Source organism: Gymnoscopelus microlampas, assembly GCF_963454915.1.
Source record: "Gymnoscopelus microlampas genome assembly, chromosome: 6".
Classification (NCBI taxonomy): Eukaryota; Metazoa; Chordata; class Actinopteri; order Myctophiformes; family Myctophidae; genus Gymnoscopelus; species Gymnoscopelus microlampas.
In genome coordinates this window covers 40,406,024-40,424,742 of record NC_139943.1, presented here as the reverse complement: position 1 = coordinate 40,424,742, position 18,719 = coordinate 40,406,024, and the positions used below count along the sequence as shown (strand labels likewise).

General features: G+C 41.6%; 1 protein-coding gene across 2 annotated transcripts in view; it reads right to left on the bottom strand.

Annotated features, from left to right (window-relative positions):
• The window catches only part of frmd5a (FERM domain containing 5a), a 79,240-nt gene that overhangs the window by 20,225 nt on the left and 40,296 nt on the right, over window positions 1-18,719 (bottom strand). The window contains exons 2-5 of one of the 2 annotated variants that reach the window (XM_084059058.1): window positions 4,399-4,503; window positions 3,465-3,507; window positions 3,047-3,125; window positions 111-208 (exon numbers count right to left, since the gene is read on the bottom strand). In XM_084059058.1, the coding sequence (XP_083915184.1) occupies window positions 111-208; window positions 3,047-3,125; window positions 3,465-3,507; window positions 4,399-4,503 (325 nt within the window). The remainder of the gene's footprint in view (window positions 1-110; window positions 209-3,046; window positions 3,126-3,464; window positions 3,508-4,398; window positions 4,504-18,719) is intronic. The other variant, XM_084059059.1, reaches the window with a different exon arrangement.

The window sequence follows — 18,719 nt, the reverse complement described above, 5'->3', positions numbered from 1 at the left end:
GAGCAACGAAGTACGTCAAGCCCTTCAGGCGCAGGGCAGAGTCAAGGTCATGAGAAGAGTGCAGAGCAGTGAGTGGTGCAAGTCATGTCAACACGTCACCTCCCGTTTACCTTGAAGGATGTAGGCAGCCAACATGGCCGCGTCCGATGTCTTGCACAGGAGTCGACCGTGGTAGAGATCTCTCTTGATTTGCAGGAAGACAAGGTATCTGTAAGAAAAGGGAAGAAACAAAACGGGTAAAAAAAGGGCTTATTAGAATAATGAAATTCATAATATTCTCTTTTAAATGTATTCTTCCCACAACTGTATTTAAACTATAGTGAAAATTCAAAAGAAAAAAAAAGGAAACGTAACATCAGCGACGACTCTGTGGACGAATCAGGAAAGTTCCCTGTAGGCAGTTTTTAATATTTCTTTTTGATTCAGATAAAATGAGTGTGGGGAGAAAGCCTGCTGAGAAACCCTAAGGCAGTGATGCTGCAATTGTTGGTTATGTTCGACTCCAAGCCTCCAGTCAAGAATTTCTTTTTTTATGTTATTCATTCCCAGCAGTCCTGCAAAAAAACTGCTTCTGAGATTTTGGCTGTAGCCTGAAACAACATATATTCTAGATAAGAAGACATAATGTATTTCTACTGTAGTTGTAGAAGTAGTAAAATGTAGTCGTATTGCTTAAAACTATTATGAGACAACTTTGCTACATGTAGGAGAGATCTATGTCTTTCAATTCTAGACCCCTCTTTAAATTATTATTTTATTTTACCCCAGTTTCAGCAACCCAGACTATGACCATGACCATTCTGGAGAGGTCTTGACCAGTGGGAGCACACGTATAACAAGAACTACTATAAAAAGCTAAAGTAATTTAGTGCAAAATGACCTCCATTCTCAAAGTTATTTTCACTTCTAAACACATTGTTGGTTTGTCATTTAAAATTACAGTGGTATTCCATAATCTCAGCGCACTTGATGAGAGGTGAAGAGAAACAATTCAATGGAAACGTATGTCTGATCTATTTATGGTTTGCACCAAATATAGCTAATATATATATAGCTAATATTTATAAGCTCAAGCTTACAAGTTTACAAACGCATCGTGCTGCGAAGTGTTGTGAGCTTGTAAATCACTTATTTTCAGTGCACAACATGACACTCAACTAAGTATAAATCACTCTTTAATGTCCCATGTTACAATCCTCCCAAGCATAAACAGGAAAGGAGACACGTGTACCCTCAGTCACCCCGGTATCACTCCTTATCAGTCCAGTAGGTTTGCACACCACTAACAAGGACATTTCCACAATAAATAATAACACTTCAAGAGGTTAAACCTCGTTTGAATCAATGAGTCATCATACAACCAAGTCACTCGCTGAAAATGACAGATTTTCTGTTGAAAATCTGTTACTTTCAGCAACATGGTCATAGGACAAAGTCTAGATTAGTCATTACACTTTTCTGTAAACAAGCAGTGTGGTTTGTATTCCAAAGCTCTCCAAACATAAAGTTACATCTACAACTATAAATGCCCAGAATCTCTGTATGCATATGTGCTTAATGTTGCTTAATCGTTATTTTTATATAAAAAAGGTAAAATTTTAGCACTCTATTTTCCTTTCCTCCTATTTAATACTACGATATTACCGTTCATACTATTCCATCAAGATTTTATGGAAGGGGAAGCACATAAAATAAGACTTCCGTTCTGTGTAATCGATCGTTTACTCCCTTTTCAATCTATGTCTGCACTGTAAAAATCTTGAGCGTTAATTTAACCTTGAGAGTTACAAATGGATAAATGAACAGAGAGGGTTTTACAGTGTACCTCCCTGTCAGTCTGTGTTCTGTGCCGATGTTTATCACCTCTCCGCTCTCATCATATCACTCTCTCGCCCTTAGCCATTCTGCTCCTCTTATTCCTGCTCTCGATCAGGCGTGCACCCTGCTACGAGCGGTCTTCATTTTGTATCACGCTTGAGCTACTATAGAGGCTCTTGTCTCTGGTCAGTAATGAAAGAACATACGATGGAAGACTTTATGGCTCAACCTGTTTAATATCAAGGACCCCCAGTTTGATATGCAGTGGGCCACACAGAACCCCTTTTAAAAAAAAAATCTGCTACCTTTTAAAATCTATATAATGTAGAAGCCACCGAGATTTACTGGGTGACCTCATTTGTAGGCTATAGGAGATGAGGAAAACATAGGAAAACACGCAGAAATATGCAAACGGCTACGCAAGTTTGCACTTACTAGCTAGCCGGAGGTTAAGCATGTATCATTTAGTGCTCTGCTGTGCTTTCAGCCGTTGACCTTTAGCTCTTCGTCACGCCACCATATAACCAGCCAGCCACAAGTAAATAAAACTAACAAAATAATGAAAACTGGATGTGAAAAAACTAACAAATGTCAACTAAAACAAAAATAAAAATAAATTGTGTGTTTACAAAAAAAGAGAAAATTACCTTTATTTTTTAGTCTTTGTCAATTTATTTCATACATAAACCTGAAGTTTCATGAAATCTAGGCTTTTTTTGCTGTGCCAGTTTAAACTATGAACACAAATTTAAATGGTATGATGTATTTCTTTGTTTTATAACACATTTTCTGTTTTTTTTAATCTCACCTGTGACAAATACATATTATAATATATAAAAAAACTAAACTAACACTAAATGAAAATAAAAAAACTACAATAACCTTGTATCATACAACCAGCCCGTCAGTCAGGGTGTGCTGTGCACAACTTATCTACAGTAAGTAAATTCTGTTCAGCATCATTATTGGAAAGATTTTACTCTTATGTGAACTTCATAATTCCTCTTGTAATCTCTGTGACTTCACAAGACTTTTAAATGATCTTGTAAAAAAAAGTTGAGTACAATTGGTACAATGTCTGACTTTGAAAGACTACAAACTAGCTTCAGCTGTTTGTGTCATGTTTGAGGAATGAAAGCATTCTTTAATGTCTTCTTCAAAGTCCAGAAGGCCACAGAGGAGAAAGTAGACAACATCTGACATGAAAAGACAGCAGAACGTTTCCTACCTTGTGATTTCCTCCTTGAGAGCAGCAGGGTCAGGTGGGTAGAATTTGACTCTCAGACACATGGTGAACGGTGGCTGGGCTGGAAGAGAACAAAATACGAGTCAACATTTAAGAAAAGGACAAGAACCCTTTCATTGTTGAGGTTCAAACTGGAAACGTCAAAAAAAAGACTTGCACTAAGCTGTTCTGAGATAGCAGTGTAAGCTTGTAATCTTATCATTACATTTGATTTCAGGTCTTTTCTGAGGCCCCATCCACCAAAGTATTAAGGCACTGGAAGTTTTATGGTCCCATCCTATGAATTCACACATTACTTACTGTACAACCATCAGTACAACTCATGGGTATGACAAGGGTATTAATTGCCCAAGTTTCCAAACTTATCAGCATGAACAAGCAGAACTTTGAGGATACTTACATTTCATTTGCTTGGCAATCGATTTTGTGACCTCCAACCAATGCTGCCTCAGCACCAAAACACAAAAACAAACGACACGCAGAGTGAGGTGATTAGTTGTGATTAGACAGGCTACTACTGCACATGCCTGAAACCATTCAGTTAGCACATTGAACCTCAGTTGCTATGATGTTCAGCTGCAGCGCTTCCTCTTTGTTACAGGTTCATACTTCATGTTAACAGCACTCCCTAACAGCGCTGTTCAAATTAAATATCCACCCACACTAGAACAACACTCAGAATCTGAAGATTTGTTTTCAGTGAAAGAACACAAGCATGTCAGTTCACACGCAAAGATCAGAGAGCTCGACACCGCCTGACAGTGGAGGTCTCTGAGGCATTGCGCAGGCAGCACGGCTGATAAGACGTCTTGCTCTGATCGTACAGTGAGCTACAGCCGATGATAAAGGTTACCGCTGGTTTTGCATCCCAAAGCTCTGCTCAGAGCAGTTCCGGAATCATACCGCAGGGAATATACTCTATTTTCTCACTTTTACAAGCCATACTAGTTTAATCCCACCCAACTGAAGCCAACCCATCCCTTGGCAACAACCTGAGCTAAAATAGCCCTGAGTGACAGTGCACCAAATGCAGCATCAGCAGGACCTGGCTCTTGTCTCGGGACTAAAACATGATCCGGGAACATGTGAATTCTTCATGAATCAGACGGCCCGGCTACCAGCCTCCCAGGGTAATAACCCACGGACCTGTGAGCTGTTGGGTCTGATGAAATAGCTGTCAGTCTAAGAAAAAAATAAAAAATAAATCTGTGCCCCTTTGTCCATCAGATCAAATCAGATCCAATGATCCACTTTATTTATGAACAAAACACAAAGAATTCATTGCATTTCCCCCCCTGGACAAAAAACACACACTCAGATGAACACACTCTCACCCGCTGCTTGTCTGGGTCCACATATCTGATGCCAAAGTAGTCTTTCTCCAGCAGATTGAGGTGGTGACAGATGATGTCAAATAGATACTGTCCCTTTGCATCCCGCTACAACAGAAGGGAAGAGAAAACAAATAATCAACACAAGTCAGCATGACCACAACAACCACAGCGCTCAATTTTGGAAAAACACCCTCTCATCAATACAAAATGTCTGAGAGAATCTTGGGTACATGAGAGAATGCAAAGGAGTCACAACCTACAGTAAGTGTGAGAAATAATTCCTAGATGCTACAATGTGCTCCACATTTACCAGACCCTGCCAGAGGAATCTAGGATTCATTTAATATTAATACACCAGCCAGAGCCATCTGCAGTCTGAAATAAACCCTCTCTATGGCAAAAGCATGGGGCGAAAATAAAACAAGAATGGATTAAATCCACTGCGATCCGGCTGCCTTTGGCTAATGCGCTGTGTATGATGGTGGGCAAAGTGACCCTTACAGGTCAATTTGGGTCCACTTTGAGTTAAATTAACTTCACTATGTAGTATCATAGTGTGATCTTAATTTTCCCCCAAAAAAAGAAAATGAGCACATGTGCTAACTGCTAAAACACTTGCAATGCATCTGGTTAGTGTGATTGTTATGTCCATGTCAAATAAAAACATCAATCAATCAATCAATCAATCAATCAATCAATCAATCAATCAATCAATCAATGTGCTCCTCCCGAGTTTGATCCGTGATAGCTGGGTTTATTTGCAACACAGACTATCAGGTGGATCTATCATGGACACTAACACACTGTGCACTAGCTGTGGGCTGCTGCCCTCTGTCCATGTGTGTAACTGTGCTTATGTCAATCTTTTTCACTGAGATGCCACGAGTCACATTTCCTGTGTAATTATTGCACTCTGCGAATGAGGCGGTTTTGATTCTGATTGTGATGCATGACAGGAAGGATGACAGTTCATAATGCTGCATAATATCAACAAACAACACAATCTTTGCCATACATAGTGTATGAATGGTCATAACCATAGTCGAACTAAATGCGCAGGAAACTATTGATGGCAAGCAGAACACGAGGTGTAAAGGGATTTAAAGGCATTAAATGGAGATGAGCTGTGGGAATAGAGAGAGGATAGAAAACCAGAGAGACTTCCCACCTGCCCACCACTTACCCTCCCTTTCTGACAGAACAAAAAAAAGAAAAGGATCCTCATCGGTCCATTTTTACACTCAGAGTTAAACTACTCCTCAGATTTTGACAGGAATCTGTACCGACAGTGTGAGCCAACACTAACAAAATGGAAAATAATTCCATTAACCACTTAACCACAAAGATTGTTTTGGGATGTATAATGGCCTCCAAAATTAGGATGACAGGATTAAAGTGGTCAAAGTGAGTTTAGGTACATTTGCAAGCCTGGTGGAGACAAAGTCATGATGATAAGGTGGTAATAATCACAGGTGAATTGGATCATACACTTTGACTTTGATGTTTCCGCATCTTGACATCCATAACGGATCGCAACTGAGCATATTCTAATAAACGTTATGAGGCTGAGGGGGTTGGGTGTCATATATCACTGACAGGGGCAAAGCAGAGATTAACGCATTAGTGCCACTCCAGTCCTCTCCCAGTTATCTGTATTCACAGCACCCACATACACCTCATCCCCAAGTTGTCTCAACCGGGAGCCTTTTACACAAGCTCTCTAATGGGGTCAGTCAACAGAAACATTCATTTCCTCAAGGGCCTGACACACGCGACAGTCAAAAGAACATATTTGAAGGTCAAGCAGCTGTCATTTTTCATTCCTTGGGAAGCTGAAGAAGTTTGGCTTCCAGGATGAGATTTGTAGATCTTGGGGCACAGGAGGCAAACTCGAAGCTTAGTGCAGAGTAGTGCTGCTCATCTATTTTGGGTTTTGAACAAGTGGGAGGTAGTGAGCACTGAATCTTGCCTATACAGTATACTGTATGTTTTACTACAGAGGTTCTCTTGAAAGGAGAAAAAAACCTATCCTAATGAACGGCTCTTGCAGAGGGTCTACCGGGAAGGAAATATGTGGTATCTCTATGTGTGAATAATGACAGTTGGGAGCTTAGGTGTCAGTCCCTATAATGACTTCTGACACAAGAAGCTCAGCCCATGTCAGGCCTGAACTCACTCCCACTCTCTATCTCTCTCTCTCTCTCTCTCTGCTCATTGGCCCCGCTGATGGCAGTACTCCACTGCCGCCCGCCATGTCATTACTCAGGCTGCTGATAACAGGCACTTCATTAGGACAAAAGCCTGTCAATGCTCGGCTTGTCGCGTAGCAGCCGTGACTCGCTCTGACCAAAAGGACGAGGGAGGTAAATGACCTTTCTGTGTTGAGACAGAGGCCGACCAAGGGGGACGTCGGGAGCGTTCAGCTCTGTCACTTCCACAACGGCCCCTCGCGATATCCTTGCTAACCAATCTGACATGCTTGCTTATATGCTTGGCTTGGCAACAAAATGTGAATGACATGTATCATTGTATTGTGCTAGCTAGGACATGTAGATGCGTGTCTGTCTGCATGTCCTAGCGTGCGAACGCATAGGCATTCGCACACACGCATACGCGCACGTGCACACGCACACTCTCTCTCTCTCTCTCTGCATAGTGCATATTGCTAATATTAAACACAAATCCAAATTCTATAAATGCCAAATTCACTTTTGAGGCGGTTCAAACTCTATGCACTTAGAACACAGCCAGGACAGAAAACAGGGGCTGAATGTACAGATGAAATAGCTGGGTATAAAACCTTGCAATGGTGGAGCCACTGAGAAAGCTAACGGAAAGAAAAGCCTTGCTGTGTGGCGAGAGCACAATGAGCCAGACAGGATCCCAGATCTTTTGTTGCAGAGAAACGGCGAGTTTGTTAATATTCCACAGGACTCTCACCACCCCTCCCTACCTCAAAACCCCCAACCCCACCCCATCCCACCCCCACTCTCTGTCTACCCTACACAGTACACATTCTGCAATGGTTTCTTTAATTACAACATCAGTGTGATTGCAGAGAAGAAATGTTAAGAATGCTGATTAATTCCTACTTCATGCTAATGAGGCATAGGCTCACTTGCATACATAATGCTAGGCTTCGGAAATGACTGGTTCAACCAGTATCAGAACAACAATATATTTTTAAAGAAGTTGACACATTTGACCAGGGATGAGGTGTCACAAAACTGCATTAAGCAGTAACCGTTGTGAATAATCAACACCAGCTTGCTTCCTTCTGTCTCTTCCCTATAAAGCAAAATCCTAATTTAACACCAAACATCTTGACGCTCAGGATTGTACTGTGTGTACTACTGGAAACTAAAAGTATCTCAGAAAACAAAACTGCATGCTCATCTACGAAACAATAAAGCTATCAAGTGGATGGATTATATCGCCAGTATTCTCCTCTGTGACCGAGTGCACATCGGTGATCTGTAATAACAGTGTAAAAAGCAATGTGGTATTGAAAAGTGCCAAGCAGATTCCTCTAATTTTGGGGCTGAAATTGTTATTAAACTACAATTTGCTGAATGTGAACTTGTTGTGTGGGAAAGAAGCAGGCAGAGCCCTAATTCAATATACTTGTAGTTGATATATTTCACTGCATCTCGACTAGGGACTGGAACCTACAGTAAAGCAGCTCAAGTCCTGGTATTAGATGTGAGGGATTCTACAGATGACTAAAATAAAAACAAATTCAGCGTTCAATGCAAATGTTTTAAGTGTGCATTAAATCATTTGTAAGCCTAATAATGTTTGACTAGCTTTGGCCAGTGTAGTCAGTGAGTTTAATGTAACAGTACACTAGCAACTAGAAGTCACAGGATTGTTAAGGTGCGGAATAGGAATCCAACTCAGATGACTGAATGGAATTAAAATCCCTTGGACATAATTATCATTGAACATTGAAATAATCACCCGTTGGAAAAGAAACCCAGCGTTGCTGCTCCTTTACTCAGGGAGAATCCCCACGAGGACAATAGCCACTTTCCTTTCAGATTAATCATTTAAATGGTCTCCATGTCAGTGCAGGAACACAGACCATTAATAAAAGATGGTATCATTTCAAAGCGAGGGGGATGGAAACATGACACTCTGGATTATATGTGTGTGTGTGTGTGTGTGTGTGTGTGTGTGTGTGTGTGTGTGTGTGTGTGTGTGTGTGTGTGTGTGTGTGTGTGTGTGTGTGTGTGTGTGTGTGTGTGTGTGTGTGTGTGTGTGTGTGTGTGTGTGTGTGTGTTGTACTGTATATGTGCTGGACTGTGTGTGTGAGTACATGGAGCCCTGCGCTGCTTTCCAAGATGAGATTATAGTCCCTGTAGGTTTGATTTGGGGTATCCTCCACCACAATGTATTCCTTTCTTCTGAATTTCATGCACTGAATACATAAATCTGAAGCACTCTGGGATTAAATCAAGGAGATAACAATGTCTACCTGTATGTTTTGTAGACATAATGTTGATCTACTGTACTAAATATGGATCCAATATAGTTGGCTAACACAAACTTTATTTTAGATTTTTTTCTGGTCAGGTTGCATGTTGGTTTTCTTTATTTAGTTTTGGTTTATGTAGCTTAGTTTTATTATTACATTTTTACTTCATCCTCTTACAGTATGCTTCATTTAATACTGTATTTATTTTTCTTAATCCTCTTTCTCTTTTTTTTCTCACATCAATAAGCATAATACCACTGCTTTATCATGTCATGGGTGTGCGTTGTCTTTGTTCATTAGAATCATTACAGTTTGATGGGAATCAATCATCATAGACCATACCGTGTCATTGTCAAAGCTGCGCACCTCGTTTGACAACACACACGCGGACCATGGGGGCCTCTTAGGGAGGTTTCGTACTGAGATGTCATTGCAAAGGGTTGTTGTGGTCACTGTGCATTTGCCACACTCTGATACACTACTGTGGGGTAAAGTTTGTTGGCCTTCGGGGACCCCGAGGTGGTGGGGGCCCCTGCCTGGTTCCCCTGCTGAGAATGAGCGCCTCTGCTCTGAGCAGTGGCGTAACAAGCCAACACTGGGCCGGTTGGCCCTAATGCAGGGTGGTCCACGCAGGCCCTCCAAACCCCCCCACCCAGAAAACTGCCCAAACTGCACATTTCGGTCTATAAACCAAGAGTATAGCTGCATACTCTACAGTAGTTGTGAGGTCGAGATGAATGACGCACCTGCTGCGACTGTAAGCAGCAGCATGTCCTAGCCTCTTCTGACTTCCTCCATGCTGTTAGAGGGCCCGCTGGTGCTAGCAGCAGCCGCCGTACTATGCCAAAATTCTGTCAACTTCTATTTATATCTATTTTTAATTTTATTTGACCCACGGCACAGGAGGGCCCTAAATGTCACGGAGCCCCAACGCAACTGCGTTGGCTGTGTCACGGTAGTTACGTCCCTGCTTCTGAGCAAGCAGGGGCGAGTCAAGATGGACACTATGAGCCCGCTGTGCTCTTGTCTTCTTACTAAATGCCACATGACCCGGTCTCACTCAAAATCTGCATATTTGTTTCAGTCTTTGCTTTGTTGAATAATATCTGTGATGGGAAAATGTTAGCTGATTTCTAATAACAAAACAAATTTAAGATGAATAAAAAAATTAAGTGTCAAAAGTGATCAAGAGCTTGGAGCAATTATATATCAAGGCTTAAACCCCTTAGGTCCCCCTCTCCAGACGCCACTAGTGCTTTCACTGGTTTCATTAGCCGATTACTTTCCACAGCCTCAGGAGGTGGAGCGATTGCATTGCTTTTTTAATGCAGCACGGGCCCACTCTGCCACTCCGCCTCACCACAGCCACGTGAGGTCAAAGCACAGACCCTGGCACCTCATCTGGGGCTGAATGACTGAAAACGTCTTAGTGTGTGGATGTAGCATGAGAGCGCACAAAAGAACCACCCCTTTTCCAGTGGATACTAGAAAACACATAGTTGTGCTTAAGCATTTAAATCAGCTCAGCTATTTCCACATTCTAGGGGCCCGTATCTGCATCCAATCCGCCAATACTACGGAAACACACAAGACATTCTATTTATAACACAGCACCATTAACATCATACAGACCTAAACTGACGGTCGTTGTGAGCTGGATTTATGGAATAAATTCTCGGGTAGTCAACACATTTATAAAGCAGTTAAGCTTTATTGACTACTGAGTGCTGCCTCGAGAGATCTCCCAATGGCTTGGCTTAATGGGGTTGAGTAAGACAGCATAGACTGCATGTGTAGCGAGGGCTTTATATACAAGCAGAAAACATCAGCTTGCGTGGCGTTTCTATGGTTATTGCACTGACACCGCGATCAGTATTTTCAGGTTTCAGTACCCAGCAATGGCCGGGTTTTTGCATTGATGAAATAGGCTCTCCCTCTCCCTTCCTATAGGGCAAAGCAGTGGCGGCCATTTTGTGGTGCCACAGATAGAAACCCCATAATATTTTCTCATAGAGATTTCCAAAAATAATTATATAAAATGTTTTAAGCCTGGAACCAAGCCATCCAGGCTTCTGGTGAATCATGACCATAAAACATTTGATTCTGTGTCAAATAATATTTGAAAACCACATAAAAAGAGTATTTATTAGATATAGTATAATACAATGAAAATAGCGTGAGCTTGTAGATCGGCTATTTTCAAAAATCCAATGTATTTGTATATAGGTTAAAAGTGCTCATGTGGCCTGTGGCTTTTGTTGGACTTGTTTTCATAGATGTGGTTGCTTATTTCTCTGGCAAAATCTGGCAACAACAACAAAAGAAGGCACAGGTTCCTGAGTGACAGACACGCTGCTCACGCACACACATATTACACACACACACACACACACACATACACACACACGCACACGCACACGCACACGCACACGCACACGCACACGCACACACACACACACACACACACACACACACACACACACACACACACACACACACACACTACACACAGCTCACGCTCTCTCTCTCTCTCTCTCTCATTCAGTTTTATAATGTTTAACTTAAAACAGGACTGGACGGTAATATTGCGGGGGAGGGTCTGTTGCTGTTTGGTCAGGTCCATTGATCCTCTCCTATAGCCACGGTGGCTGCTGTAATGTGCTCTCATTGGCTGTGTCGCTGATCTCCTCGCAGACTCCTTTCATACTGTATGATACTGTGAGATGTCTAGTCGGCGACATAGCCGAATAACTAACCTGGTAGTTATTTGAAAACGGTCGGAAAGCCGTCGCAGAGCGGATGATCGCGGCCAGATCGTCTCGCAGAGCCTTTCACACACAGCGAGCATTATCTCGCCGATCAAAGGCCGATCTGCGTCAGATCGGGAGGTTTTGTCGGCGAGCGCCAAAAAAGGTCGCCGACAGCATAATCGGACCAAATATCCTGCAGTGTGTACCTGCCTTAATTTGGGCCGATTTCTTGGGGGGTTTAAGGTTGAACCCACCAACATTGCAGGAGAACTTTGATTAAATCCATGGGTCAGTGTGGGAGGGCTTGTGATTAAAAAAAGCTTGACACATCATTGAGACTCACTATCAAACAAAATCCCGAAGGAAATTTGGCAGCCAGAGGCTGGAGGTTGCAGGAAACAAATGAGCACAGCGTTGGCCAATATGTCCATCTCCTGTTGGTGAAAAAAATGCATTATCATGCTTCTTTTTATTTATTTGTTACTGGCTGTTGATTCATGACACACACATACAGTACATATGACACATTTACAGATCTAGTGAGTGCTTTGAAAAACGCTGGGAAAGTGATACAGCCAAATAGGCCATCTACCAACAATACATGTGATGCTTTGAGCCAGGGAAAAGTGGGTCATCAAAACACGATGGGGTTGTGTAAATATTTGCCCCAGAAATGTAAAGAATAGCAAAAGAGAGTTACACATTAAAATCCCCACTGAGGATTTTACTGAGTAGAAAAAGAAAAAGAAATGCCATGTAAGCCACCTACAGTAACAATATATACTGTACATAGGGGGCTGCTGAAGCTGAGAGAGGCCGTCTGGTAATCAGAAGGCCACCGGTTCGCCCATGTTGATATGTTGAAGTGTCACTGAGCAAGATGCTTGACCCCTAACCGCTCCCCCAGAGCGCTCATCGTAACCATCTGAGCAGCCATCAGCTGGGTGAAGCTTAAACTGAATTCCCCCCTACGAGATCAACAAAGGTCTCCCCTTCTTTCCTTGTACATACTGTACACAGCAACTGCCCATGGAAGCTTTTGCCTGCCAGATAGCAACATACGGTAGTTAGTAAATAGTGAGTGACATTTATGAGGAATCGTGAGAAATGTGCTTCTTAGATCATATCATCATATCTCTTCAAATAAGTCCCTCAACAATACTACTAATACATCTATGTTGAATATGGAGAATCTTCAAGCTGCCTGTATGCGATGTTGGGCTTGAGATTCTAACAGGAAGTGAGTCAATCTTTGTGTCAACCGTCCAGGTCAGAATGGAGCAGGCACACTGTGGTGGGACAGATTTCCCCCTGTCATAACTGCCCAGAGCCACATTCAGTGAAAGCTTCATTTCTCTGAATCATTTATTGAGGAGATTGCATCTCACACAGAGGCCTGCATTAGTGCGTGGACACACACGACCAGTGGACCAGGCGAGTCTCTCTCGCCTGCATGCACAAGGCAATCCAGTCTCCAGGGCCAAACAGCTTTCTGCATTTTTATGGCTGGATTCACCACTGGTAAGTGATCTCTGCTGGAGCTCTGGAGGCAATGGAAAGGGTGAAGTGGTATATATCACGGACGACCAGGGCCCCCCTCTTCCCAGCAGGAGAGATCTGAAACAGCTAAAGGGTTTCCTTTGCAGGAAATGGAGCTCAACATCTCTGTTTTACCCTGTGCAAGTCAAGTCGGTCAAGGTTGTTTTCCAGGAACACACGCTCCTCTTAACATCAAAAACGTTTGTAGAACACGCTAACTATGATCATTTCAGTGACGAAGCACAATTAAGCTCGACATGGTGTGCAAGGGTGAATTCTGTATTCCATAAATAGTGTAAGTACAAATGTGTACAAGGTCAGAATGCACGTGGGGTGAAACTCAGGCAGCAGTCCAGTGGATACAACCGCAAAGTTAAGGTGTTCACAAAGTCAAAGTACATCAGAATGGCTTAATGTGACATTGCATGGGCATCCATGTCCCTCAGGCAATGTCTTTGAAGCTCTAACCTCTGAAAGCTATTTTTAGCTGTACTGTACTTCCTCAATGGTCCCACTCCCAGTCTCCCACACTACAAAGTCACCCAAAGAAAGAAAGATCCGTCAGCATAGCGAGACAAATCACACATTGAACCCACTCACTACAGAGAGCTTTGAATTCACCAACTTATTGTCCTTACTTCGGATTACAGTAGCAACCAAGCTAGTATTTTATCACAGCGCCCGCCTGGCAAATGTGCAGTTTTCTTGTGTAACCTCGTCGAGTAATGGATCCTCTGAGTGCTCTGGCCTTGAGGCAACAGCTCTTGGGGAATTCTATGGTAACAAAGACAACGCTTGAGTTTGTATTTTTAAAAGCTACTGTAAGTGCCAATATATTGCTGCAGTGTGCTACTCTATTGCATACATATAGTATTGAGCAGTTGGAGAATGAAGCAGCTATGAAGTTAGACACATGCATTTGGCAGATCGAGTGCACCTACTGTATGGATGAAGGAACATTTAAATGTATGACACCTACTGTACCATAGGGATTAAAATACACAGCTGTTCAAACACTCTGTTCAAAAGTGAAAATAGCCTGTCCATATACTTTGACTGCATCCAGTGGTGGCGGTTGGTTGCCATCCATGCTATTCGGATATATTAAGAAAATGAACCATGGCTATTGATATTATAAATTATAGTTAACTTAAGCTAAAAGGGGAAAACTAATTTGAATTAAATGAAACTAAAATAACGGATATGATGCATTCTTTCATTCTTCATTTTTCAGATTCTATAAATCAAAGCTTTCCTCATAATAACAAAAATGAAAACAAAACTGAAATCAAAAACCAAACTGAAAAACTAGATAAAAACTTGAGAAACATTTTTCTCAAGAACTGCAATAACTCAGAAATAACAACAAACATACACAGACCATAGCAATCATAATACCTGATTAGCACTGACAGGCGCAAATCCTGTGAACCCACATACAGTACAAGATGCCGATAATAACCAATAACCAATAACCTTAACCACTTAAAGGATCTACACCACAAATTTTAAAAAAAAATGTCATATTTAATGTAGCACTGGCCCTTTAAGGAAAGTGCATAAAGAGGGGTGGCCAGGTTTGTGGCCTCCTGTCTAGCCAGAAGCCTGGTTTGAGTGTTTGTGACAGAGACCTGGAGGCATGAGGGGTACAGACTAATTCTCGGTAAGACAATTTGAAACAAATGACAAGGTTTTTATAACTCATTGTAACAATAGTATATATATAAGAGTTTAGATAGGCTGACAATATTAGGCATGTTGTTAATTATACTAATATATATCTGTACTTCCAGAAGCCTACAGGTCCTTTGAGCTACCCTGTGGCTGTGCAGGCCTTTATCAATTGGAGCCATGAGCATATATTGACTATTTGGGTATGTTTGTTATTTTGCTGTATTTTGTCATCTTGCTATAGGAGCCTAATTAATTGATGAATTGGGATGAATTGTTGGAGGGGTGGTCTAATGTTTTATTATTTGATTTTTGTAGGAGCTGAACTAATATCACTGTTTTTCCCACCGTGCCATATATATACTATTTAGACTGAGTGCAATAGACGGATTTCCGCGCGACGTCATCACAGAGCAGAATGCGCAATCTGCGCATGCTCGGGGGAAACGAATTGTTGCGCCGTTCACTCTGTTGTTGTGTTCGGGAGTTAGATAGCCATAATTCTGCTATTATTGGCATAATAGGCATAATGCTGCTATTATATACAAACAGATCCAACTTCCGACAAATCATTTTTATTGAGTAAACAAGGTATTACAAACTGCATAATTTAATCTACTTTCATTAAACCCGGTGAAGATCATTTCTTTTATGAATGGACATTTGACCAGAGCTGCTGCGGGTAATGGCGCCCTCTATAGGCTTACCCCTCCTCTGCGCGGTCATATCCTCTCATGTTTACTAACAGGAAACCTGTCTATAGGGTTGACTGAGGACAGGGCTATACTGGGCCATTAAGTAGCATTGCATGATTTTGCCGAAGCCCTTACCCTTATTGCCCCTTTGCCTCTTGAGTTTAGTCCCTTTTGCAGAACTCTAATACTAACCGCTTTCTTCCTTTCTGTATTTTAACCTGACTATTCTTATACCAACTGTTGAATAAACTTGACACACTTGATACATCAGCCTCTGGTTCTGTTAATTCTGAACCCGTACCTTCCTGGGGAGCCTTACCTTGTTCAGTCCTATATATCTATATATGGTTAATGTGTTTAAAGGATCCCTCACTCCTATATGTGTGGGTGGTGTAGTCATTGCTTTACATAGCCCTGCTACATTAATATCATATTGTTTATGTCCCTCAAACGTTTTTCAAAAGGTTTGAGCCTAAATCAAGCCTCAGATATACTCATTCCAACTAACTTCTCTCTGGCTTATAAAGCACTTTCACCTGCAATACCACATTGTCCTGTTTGGCACGGGGTGCTATTGAGCCAGTTTGTATGCATGTTATCTCCTGGTTCTGTGTGGAAAAAGTAAAAAAGAAAAGAAAAAAGAAAACAATAAAAAAATGTTGTACCGAAAGTGACGTCACATTCGGGTGAAAATCAGTTTGGTCTGTTTTGAGACCAATTTACAGAAAACCCCAGATATGCTGTGAAAGCCTGAGTGTTCAAACTGGGGTGTTTTTTGGGATAGAATAGAGGTAGAGGAGACCAAAAACACACAAAAGAAGGAAAAGTTAAAATTCATGGTGTAGTCCCTTTAAACCACCAAAATTTCAAAATTATTTTGAAAATAGCTGATCTAAAAGCTCTCCCACGTTGTGAGCTTGTATATCGGCTATTTTTAAAGAAATACCCTGAAATGCCCAACATTGGGATGTCAGGGTTAAAGTGGTTAAAAGACGGCCCCATCTTCCATCCATCAAGCTCAGCTGAAGGTGATTTGCCTGTTAACACCTTGTCTGGTCAACACAGGGACAAAACCAAAGACATCAGCACAAATTGATGTGAGTATGGATAGGTGAATCCCTTCCCTTGGGAAGCAATCTCCACAGAGGGCACTCTGAGACACAGCCACCTGGCTCTTAAGCACTCATTTATTACATCAACATTGTGTGCAAGTTTTAGACACAGATAGAAGCAACTGAGAATGCCAGAATATTTGCTACTTTCATGAGGAGAATGTAGATGGAAATATTTAACCTCTTATTTACAGTCAGTAAGTGCACGTTGTGGATAAGATGCACAGATCAATAGTAAATTGTTGGTAGTATTCATGCTATACGCTGGCTTCAGATTGAAACAATTCCAACTAGATGAAAAATAGCAGCGAGCTGGAAAATAATTTCTGACCTGGAATTCCAAGAGGTAAATTACAGTTTGACAGTCACTGAATGCCCATGTTCCTATACAAAAAACGCTTCTTGTTGGCCTCTTTCTTGTGCCTTCTTATTTTTCATTAAAATATCTGACGGCGGCAGTTTGTAGGTGAAGATGCACAATGTCTTCCACATGTACTGTGTAACCTATTTTGTTTGCATCAGCAGACTCTTTAAGTGGCAACAGAAAGGCCAGTTTTATAAGTGGTCTAAAAAAACTGCATGAAAATTGAAAATGTCAAGAAAGGCAGAGATGAATATCTCAGTTATATGTTAGCAATCAGAGCTGGAGGGGACTGTGAGAGTGCAGCCAGCCAGGGAGTGCATGCATGCACCCTCACAGGCAAGGCTCACATTATCATCACAGCATCAGTGGCAAAAGTCCCAGAGGGTGCTATGCATTTGGAACAATTAGACTCAGTGGGTGTCTGAGCATATTTTACAAACAAGACAAGAGGCTGGAGTGAAAGGGCCAGCGGAGAACAGTGCCTCTTAGGCTACAGCTGCCTATGCTTGGCAGGGAGTGGTTGGAGCAAAGTAAAGGGGATGAGGCTGGGCTTAGCTAGCAGTTAAGTTACCCATTGTTTGAGAAAGCCCAGGGCTCAGACATACGGTCTCATTTGCAGCCTTGAGACTATCTGCAGACCCTGTAATGGTGCTATTATTAGGCACCTTTCACAATGAACCTGCCTGACAATGGTTTCTGTTAAAGTTAAAATGCAATGCTGTTAAACGCCATTTACGAATTGAAGGGCAACAAGAAAAAGCACTTAGGTCTTAGCATCTCTTATGAGGGGTGCCGACGACAAGAAGATAATGTAGTGCAATAATGTCTAAATGCTCGAGGCCACAGTACAGACAAATGACAGACATTAGTCGGTGTGTGTAAAGGTCTTGCTCATAACGCTATTGTGCACAGCTGGTTAAACGCATCATGCCTGTTGGCTAGATGTAGATATGATTTAACCTCATGCTGTAACAGTTTAGTCTTATGCTGTAGCGTGAAGACTACAACACTAGAGTAGACATCTGAGCTGTGTAGATGCCAATAAATTAAACATTGTTTCTATGCTAATCCCAAGAATGACTACAACTGTGCCGCATGCTACAGTATTCTATTCTGAGGGAATTTAACACTATTTAAGTGAGAAAATGCTACAATTGTGCAATGTTGAAATATCTCCAATCAAGCACGACACGGAGACAAACAGTTATTACCAGTACTGCACTCTGACCAGAGGCAGTCTGGGTAAAAACCCATCTCAGCCTCAGGCATCATTTAGTAAAAAATGAATTAAGTAAATAAGAAGGTCATGTTTTGTAAGAGGGATTGTTAAGTCTCACACAAATACTTTTAGATTTGAGCTACTGCTGACTGTTTATTATTGCTGAAAATAAAATAAAATAAAACAGACCCCAGGAAGTACAAGGAATTAGTACTGTATGTCCATCATTATAATTTTGTTGGGGTGGAAAAGTCTCTAAATAGAATTACCAATGTGTTTGTAAATGGCCAATACAGTATGTTGCCAAAACTTTGTCACCACAGCAGATAACAGTTACAAAAACAAAACAAAAAATGCACCTCCTTTAATGTATTCAGAAGTGGATGCACCCACAATGCTCAGCTGTGTATGCAGCTGAAAGATGAGAGAGAAAAGCCATTAGAGCTATGCTGGCAGAAAAATCCATCACTGGTGGGCTAGAGGACTCATGACTC